The sequence below is a fragment of the Lactuca virosa genome, chromosome 9 (genome assembly GCF_052849685.1).
Source record: "Lactuca virosa cultivar CGN04683 chromosome 9, Lactuca_virosa_CGN04683_v6, whole genome shotgun sequence".
In the NCBI taxonomy this organism is placed as follows: Eukaryota; Viridiplantae; Streptophyta; class Magnoliopsida; order Asterales; family Asteraceae; genus Lactuca; species Lactuca virosa.
Window position 1 is genome coordinate 75434404 of NC_136434.1, and position 8740 is coordinate 75443143.

The window sequence follows — 8740 nt, forward strand, 5'->3', positions numbered from 1 at the left end:
GTTTGTTAAAATTTGTCATTTAGTATCATCCAAGGGAATTCATGTGATGTATGTCTCTCCATGTTTATAACTTTTATCGAACCATTCCATCAATTAGGAAACCAGGATTTGCATGTTAGATTAACAAAATTGGTTCTGGTGAAATTTATTTTTATTAGAGTTTTGTTTTGCCTACCGGATTCATCTTTTATACTTATACGCTAAATCAAAATGAGAATAATATCATATAAATTTATTTTACTAATATCTTTTCATAAAACATGTACACATTAATTGCGTTTTGTCGTAGATCATAGTGTTTTTGTCTCCTCACCTAAGTCCCCATGCCATAAGCATTTCTTACATCCTTTGCGTAAAGCAATAGATTGGATACCCTTTGAAACAAAAAGGGCAATTCCGACCACTCTCAATTTTTTGTTACACATAAATACTATTCAGATTTATAAATTCGAGTGAAATTCAATTACCTAAACAAATAAAAATGAAGCATAGATTATCAAGTGTTTAATCGAATAGATTAATTCGGGTCGGGTTTTAGGAAACTAATGTTATAATATAAGCCATCATCCCTCAAACAAAAATTTAACTAATTTTGGCTTTGGCATTTATTTGCACACATTACAAAATGTTATTTTATTTGTATTTATTTACTGTTGGGTTATTTTTTCTTTTTATTTTTCTTTTTGTAAAACAACTGCAACTGATTGGACAAACCACTCAATCAAGGTCCACCGAAATGTCGACGATGGCAGCAGGCAACCTTTCGTTAGCTCCAGTAGCGACTCAGTTTAATAGTGGTATGTCAAATCGTTTTCTCGATAAACTTCTGTCGTTCATGGTGAATTCACCTCTTTATCGGAACTTCGATGCAAAACTCAGCGCGTCACCTGCAATTGCCACCCTCGAAGCCATGCTGGTATGTCTACGCATCTGAGTTTTTGAGCGAGAATTGCGAATTGTGAATTTTCATGTAGCGATAGTGGATAATGAATGAATTTGGTTAATTAGAAATTGAATGTGATTAATGGCTGAATAGCAGTCTTAAACTGAATCGAGATAGTTACTTGAGTTTTATGCACTCGTTTAGAGAATCGTTAGATTGGTTTTCGTTGTGATTCTATAGTAAAATCAAATTAAAGTCTGTGTAACATTCAAATCATAAGCTCACGAAGGAGATGATAGTTTTCTTCCATACATCATTACATTTTTAATTCAATGATTCGTTTACTTTTTATTCAGGGAACTGATTCAAATGAACAAGAGGCAAATCCAAATCAAAAGAAGCATGTACTGGCTTGCCCCATTTGTTATGACACATTAATATGGAATGGTGATCCAGTTTTCTCAGTGTAAGTACCTATTCAATTTGAAATCTGTATACTTCTTTTCTTTAACAATCTGTTTCACTTACTTTAAAATTTAATATTTTCTTTCTGCAAATTCTTCTCACAGAGATTCTACCCCTCGATCTATCCTAAAATGTAGCATCTGTAAAAAGTCCTACAGTGGTAATGAAACACATCTTGATCTAACAGTAGCCAGTGGCACCAAGAAATATGGTGAATACAAGCCTGCTTCTTCTGAGCTTTTCAGGTACTAAAATCTAATCAACAAACCTATAAAAATTAAAACTCATTTTAGCAAAAAAACAAAACTCATTTCTTGATCACAGGTTGCCTATAGTATCATTCTTGTATGAAAGAGGCTGGAGACAGGGTTTTTCAATATGGGGTGGTTACCCGGGCCCACAGAAGGAGGTAATATGATATATATATATATATATATATATATATATATATATATATATATATATATGTGTGTGTGTGTGTGTGTAATGTCTTTTGTTGAACATGTATTAAGTAACAGAAAACTTGATTTAATTTTTTGTTATTATTTTTCTACAGTTTGAAATGATGAAAGATTATCTTAATCCAGTAATTGGAGGAAGTATTATTGATGCTAGTTGTGGTAGTGGAATGTTCTCAAGGCTTTTTAAAAAAAGCGGGCTGTTTTCTCTTGTTGTTGCTCTAGATTATTCAGAGTCCATGTTAAAACAGTGTTATGACTTCATCAAGCAAGAGGAAAACATATCAAACGAGTACAATTACAAATCTAATTTTTCATATATTATTTCTACATACTTCACATTTTATATCATTTCTGATTAAAAAATAATGTAATTTTTAGGAACTTAATCTTGGTTAGAGCTGATATTGCACGACTCCCATTCGCTTCAAGTTCTATAGATGCTGTGCATGCTGGTGCAGCCCTTCATTGTTGGCCCTCACTAACTGCTGGTGTAAGTATTTTTTTAGGGTCTGTTTGATATGTCTGTTACTATGTTACTAGGTCTGGTAAGAGGTTGGGTCTGACTCGATTAAACAACCTCATAATGGTTATATTCATTTTTATATTGTTTATTATACTATGTGCAACAGATAGCTGAAATAAATCGAATTTTACGTCCTGGAGGAGTTTTTGTTGCCACAACTTACATAGTAGATGGCCCTTATTCATTTATACCCTTTTTATCACTTATACGCGAGGTATGTATAATGTATTCAACTTTATGGATGATTAACAAAATTTGAAATTATTTATAAAAAAAATAAATGTTTATTAAAACTAATGGATTGGTTTGATTTTGTTATTTTAGACTCTTAGTCAGGTAACAGGAAGTCGTATCTTTCTATCTGAAAGTGAACTTAAAGACTTGTGCAAAACCTATGGACTGGTAGATATTACATGTGTCAGAAACAGACAATTTGTTATGATCTCTGCCCGAAAGCCCGCATGAACATGCCCGAATTGCCTTAGAATATCTTAAAAGATAACGTGTAACATTTGTATCATGAATAATTTGCAAGAAATTGATTTAAATGTAAATGTGAAGGAGACTAAAGTTCTCTACCTAACTGTATAGAAGTTATCAACTATGAATCATATTTGCAAATGTCAATTATCTATAAATCTTTTCATCACTTTTAACTAAGTATTCATAAATCATAAAAGTTTTGCATAAACGTAGCGCGTAAACGAGCAACAAGCACTGATACCCCTTTTTTGGATGACAAAACTAATTCTTTTAAAAACATCTATAAATTTTGGGGTCATAACCCAATTAACTCTATTGAGGAGCTCTATAACATCTGGCACAAGGAAACTGAAAGTATCAAATGCAAAAGGTATAAACGTGTGTTGATTTTTCATGCACGCTTTCTCGTGTTTTGCCACTTTGCATGAGACAAATTTTATAGCAGCATGCTCCACAGTGAAAAACCCCACTCCTTAAGCCTACAAGAGGGGAAATCTATATTAGATCCACACATGTGTGCTTCCCTCCAACCTAACCAAAACTAAAACATCGGTTGGTCTAAGTGTTGATCTTTCTTCCAACGGGTCAATCAGAAAGTCTAAGTGCATGAGGCAAAAGCAGTCTGCCCCACAGTGAATGTAACGCCTGGTTCCTGATATGCATTAAATATTAAATCACTCATTTTTACAGAGCAACTCGACGAGTTGGTAGCCCCAAACTCGTCGAGTAGAGACTAGAAGGGACACGGGTTTTAAGCAATCTACTCGACGAGTTAGGAACCTCGACTCGGCGAGTAGGTCTGCCAGAATGAAACCCTAATTTCGGTATTTTGCACCTTATTTAAGCATCTTAATCCCCACTTGCTGACCTCATTTCCAGCCTCCAAGCCCCAAACCCTAATCCACGAAACCTTAGAGCCTTTTGTGAGTTTATGAGCCATTTTTTAGTGAACTTTGTGCATTTGAAGCTTGTGAAGAAGAGAAGAATCTTGGAGATTCAGAAGGAAGCTAGTAGATCTAGAAACTTCTCATCCTCTTCATTTTCAGGTAAGCAAGTCTCAACCTTGCTTAGTAGCTCGTTAGATCTATTCTTTGTCACTTTATAGGGTTTTTGGTTCAAGAAACTTGGTCCTTGGGAAATGGACATCCCAAGTGACCTATCTTTCAAATCTGGGGTCTAGAAGGGGTTTCATGGCATAAAGGTGCAAACTTTATGACCATGGAAGCCCCATGCAAGCTTTAAGGTGTTACTTTGGCCTTTTAAGCCCCAAAAGGCCATGCATGGAGGGAAAGTTAGGAGCTTTACGTGTCCAATTGATGTCTAAGGCCTAGATCTATGTTAGTATGCTTTAGTTTGGAGTATTATGGCTTTTGGATCAAGATCTATGTCCTAGAGAACTAGGGTTTTAGCTAAACCCTTGAGGAAGGGATATTAACGGGTAAAGTTGGAAACTTTACCCCTAACAGGACGTATTCAGTGTATAGGAGAAACAGGAAGCTTGGATCTGAAGAGTAGGGGATTAATCCCTTGAGATGGCCCAAACAGACTGAAGAACTTTTCAAGTCCATAGAGGAACTCGACGAGTTGAGTCGTGTTGTCCTGATTCTATACCATAGAGAACTCGACGAGTCGGGGGGGGGGGGGTGACTCTGCGAGTTAGATCGCGATTCCAGGATTTTTTAGTTATAGAACTCGGCGAGATGGGTCAACCAGAATGTTGACTTTGACCAGGGGTAAAATGGTCATTTTACCCTTAGAAGGATTATCAGTTTTTGACTAAGTGATTATTGTGATAATGATAGTCGGGGAGTCGTTGGAGCGGCCATAAGAGATTCCTCACACGATATTTCAGTATCCAACTTGAGAGGTGAGTTTTCCTTCAGTAGGAACGGGTCTAAGGCACCATGGCCGACCCGTTTATATATGTTAGTATGTTCCAAATTAAGGTCCGATGTTAGTTTATATGTTTTCCGGATTTCGATCCGATGTCGGGACGGTACCCGAAGATTGTTAGTAGGGTTGATGTCTTTGTGATTCTTGCATGTGTATGTATTTGTATGTTTCCGGACTACGGTCCGATGCCGGGGCGGTTCCCGAGGAATGTCGGTATGCTTCAGGATTTCGGTCCGATGTCGGATGGGGCCCGAGGAATGTTTATAGGTTTATAGTTAAGTGATTATGCTTATGTTATGTGTATTAGTAGTTATGCTCATATGTATGCCGAGCTTTGCTCGATGCCGGTCGGGGCCCGATGCCAGATGCGGTCAGGTGCCGGGCGGGACCTGATGTCGGGCGGAGCCCAATGTCGGGCAGTGCCCGATGTAGCAGGGCGAGGCCCAATGTATGTGATTATCTGATTATGTGTATGGTATGAGGTAGTCGGGGAGACTCACTAAGCTTCATGCTTACATTTTTTTTTAGTTTTGGTTTCAGGTACTTCCGCTAGTAAAGGGAAGAGCTCGGGATGACTGCATGGCACACACCACAACTTTTAGCCTGGGAGGATTCACTCTGATGTTTGACATATGATTTTGATATATTTACAGATGTTATGATATTTTTGAGATACACGATTTATGATTTTTATATGATGAAAGATATTTATAGTTTTTATTAATGAATTAAAAATGAAATTTTTGGACTGTATTTTTTGGGATGTTTCAAGTTGGTATCAGAGCCTTGGTTTGAGGGATTCGGGCACACTCTCAGGTGTGTCTAAACTCAAACTAAGGAATTGGTATGACAATTTTCTAAAGAAAATAATTTTTATAAAAAGAACTTTGAAAAGAGAAAAGAATTTCGAAAAGAGAAAAGGGTGTGGTGCATGCAATCAGTCGAGCTCAAGTAAGTACTCCCAAATTACCCATACAAGTTATGTTATGATATGCTTATGAGAACTGAATGCTAGATTAGGGAAAAGGATCTAGGAAGGACGCCTAATGTGCTTGTTGTATGTGTATCAGCTTTATGAACTGCATGCTAGTACAGATTAGTCAGTAATATGATGGGCTGATTAGGATATGCTTGATTATGTGTACTCAATGCTCAGATGCTGCTTGCTTTGTGCTTTTAGGAGTTCTAGTTATCTCTAACTAACTAGTAAACGAATATGTTAAGTCACATATTGCAAGGATTAAATAATTTGAGAAGGTTAGGTTTAGCTCTATTTTGCAGCTCTCGTTTGAGTCTAACCGTTGTAGGGTAGGACCTCTCATTCGAAGAATTATCTAGTCTTAGTGATATGTAATAGTATTCGCGAGCTAGTTAGGGGGAGATAGCAGGGATTCCTTATGCAGCTGATGGCGGAGAGTGGGTTGGTGATTACCCTAGGGCAAGCCTAGGATGAGATTAGCAGAGAGCAGTAGTAGTAGAAGGGACTTGGTGGAGTCAAGGCAGTTCTTGAGGAAAGTACGGATAGATCTGGAAGGTAGTATGGGCCCGTACTACTGAAAGCAGAGGATCCGTACTTGAATCAAGGAAGGCTGAGATGAACCTAGGAAACTTGTAGTATGTGAGATCCCTCGAGTTAGGATGAGTATATTGATGTTTGTTATGGTGTATTTTCAGTATGGTGACGCTACGCACTAGGCCAGTTGGCACTTCAGGCACTGGTGAAGGATCAGGCTCGGACTCTGGACCCGGGCAGCTAGATGACCAAATGAGGGGGTTCATCTCATCTGAGGTCACGCGCAACATTGTATACCAGAGTCCTGTGATATTTGGTACGGTCAAGAAGGGTATCTTGGAGCTTTTAGATGAGAGACTGAGTGCATTACGCACTGAGGTGGCGGCCATGATAGGGTCGCACACGTTGACGTTTAGGAAATTCTGAGCTTGCGGAGCTCCAGACTATCACGGGGCTCGGGACCCCATTGCTAGCGACAGATGGTTGGCAGATGTCGCCAACGCCTTCTGCACCAGCAGATGTCCCGAGGGGGACAAGGTTAGACTTGCGTCCTGTCTTCTGAAGGACAGGGCACGTGACTGGTGGGAGGAGGTTGGGAGAGCTATTGGAGATGATGTCGCTATTGATGCGATGACTTGGAGTGATTTCTCGGCCAGGTTCAGGGCCGAGTTTGCATCAGTGATAGAGTTGCAACAGCTTGCGAGGGAGTTCCAGGACCTCCAGCAGACTACGGAGACGGTGGCCGAGATCACCGCTATGTTCAGGGAGAGGGCCCTTCTCATTCCGTAGTACGTGGCGGACGAGGAGATGAAAAAGGTCTGATATCATGAGATGCTGCAGAGTGATATCTGCCAGTTTGTGAGCCGATCCAGCAGCAAGACGCTGGAGGATATGATTGTTAGGGCTCAGGAGAGGGAGTTGCATTTAGAGATTGAGAGAAAGAGGAAACTAGATGGGGTTCAAACAGGTAGTTCGGGCAGAAGCCCAAGGTATCAGATCACAGATCGAGGAGCCAGCAGGGTCGTAGCCGGTATGGCAAGTGCAGCAGGATACATGAGGGGGCGTGCAAAGTGGGGAGTTCGGACTGCTTCAAGTGCAGCCGAACTGGCCACATGAGCAGAGATTGTACAGCACCCACCACCACCACAACAGTTTCAGATTTGATTTGCTATCAGTGTAATCAGAGGGGCCACAAAAAGGCCCAGTGTCCGAGTTTAGCATCAGCAGGACAGGTGGTGGCACCCGCTCCTGCCACGTTGAGGATTACAGACGGCCGTCAGGGCCGGGCAGAGACACCTACGGCGAGGAGCAGAGATTTTCAGCTTACTGCAGAGGAGGCACGTGCAGCTCCCGATGTTGTGACGGGTATGTATTCTCTCCTTATCTCTTTATCTGTGCTGATTATCACTTACGTGTACTTGTTTTGTTATAGGATCGTTCTTAGTGAATAGTATATCAGCCCTGGTATTGTTCGATTCGGGGGCCACCCGATCTTTTGTGTCGCTTGCACTTAGTAGGCGATTTTTTGGAGCTCCGGGGAAGCTAGACTGTCCACTTGATGTGGAGATAGCAGATTATAGCACCATTCGGGTTGTGAGGGTGCATCGGGGATGCATACTACAATTGTTCGACGAGACGTTTTCAGAGGATTTGGTCCCCATTCCCCTGCGAGTGAATAAGGTTATAGTGGGTATGGACTGGTTGAGCCCCAATGGGGCAGTGATCGACTGCGAGTAGCAGTTAGTGAGAGTTCGGACTCCTAGTGGGGGGAGCTAGTGATTCAGGGCGAGAGGCCACAGCGTGGACCGACGGTATGTTCAGCAGCGAGGGCGAGGCGTTACCTTCACCAAGGTTGCACAGGTTATGTCGCTTATGTTATGGATACCTGTGATAAGGGTAAGGCGACAATGGATGATGTACCGGTCGTGCGAGAGTACCCGGAGGATTTGCCTGGGATACCTCCGGAGAGACAAGTTAAGTTCAGGATTGACTTAGTCTCTGGTGCGACTTCGATAGCCAAGGCACCATATCGGTTAGCTCCTCCCAAGATGCAGGAGTTGTCTACGCAGCTGCAAGAGCTGCTAGACAAGGGATTTATTAGGCCGAGCATTTCGCCATGGGGAGCCCCGATCCTTTGTGTGAAGAAGAAGGACGGGTCACATCGGATGTGCATAGACTACCAGGAGCTAAATAAGGTAACAGTGAAGAACCGTTATCCCCTCCCGAGGATCGATGATTTGTTTGACCAGCTACAGGGTGCATCTTGGTTCTCCAAGATTGATCTGCGGTCGAGATATCACCAGATGCGAGTCAGGGACGAGGATGTCCAGAAGACAACTTTTAGGACTCACTATGGACACTATGAGTTTGTGGTGATGCCGTTTGGGCTCACCAATGCTCCAGCCGTGTTCATGGACTTCATGAACCGCGTGTGCAGACCGATGTTGGACCGGTCTGTGATAGTTTTCATTGATGACATCTATGGGGTCCGTTGTACCATTTACACGGACCACAAGAGT

The 8740-nt window shown here is 41.2% G+C and overlaps 1 protein-coding gene across 1 annotated transcript; it reads left to right on the top strand.

The window, feature by feature from the left end:
* Nucleotides 1-297: 297 nt before the first annotated feature.
* On the top strand, nt 298-2981 carry LOC145137934 (putative methyltransferase At1g78140, chloroplastic). Its single transcript, XM_079072077.1, has 8 exons — nt 298-916; nt 1240-1349; nt 1453-1593; nt 1673-1757; nt 1905-2098; nt 2188-2299; nt 2439-2546; nt 2657-2981. The coding sequence occupies exons 1-8, from the start codon at nt 626-628 to the stop codon at nt 2795-2797; spliced, it is 1182 nt and encodes a 393-aa protein (XP_078928203.1). The 5' UTR covers nt 298-625; the 3' UTR covers nt 2798-2981.
* The last annotated feature ends 5759 nt before the right edge of the window (nt 2982-8740 follow it).

Excerpts from the sequence above, each read along its gene's own strand:
- LOC145137934 (XM_079072077.1), top strand. The coding sequence starts at position 626 with ATGTTATTTTATTTGTATTTATTTACTGTTGGGTTATTTTTTCTTTTT. Across the intron at positions 1,758-1,904 it reads ACCCGGGCCCACAGAAGGAG|TTTGAAATGATGAAAGATTA; the intron begins GTAATATGATAT and ends ATTTTTCTACAG. Across the intron at positions 2,547-2,656 it reads TTTTATCACTTATACGCGAG|ACTCTTAGTCAGGTAACAGG; the intron begins GTATGTATAATG and ends TTGTTATTTTAG.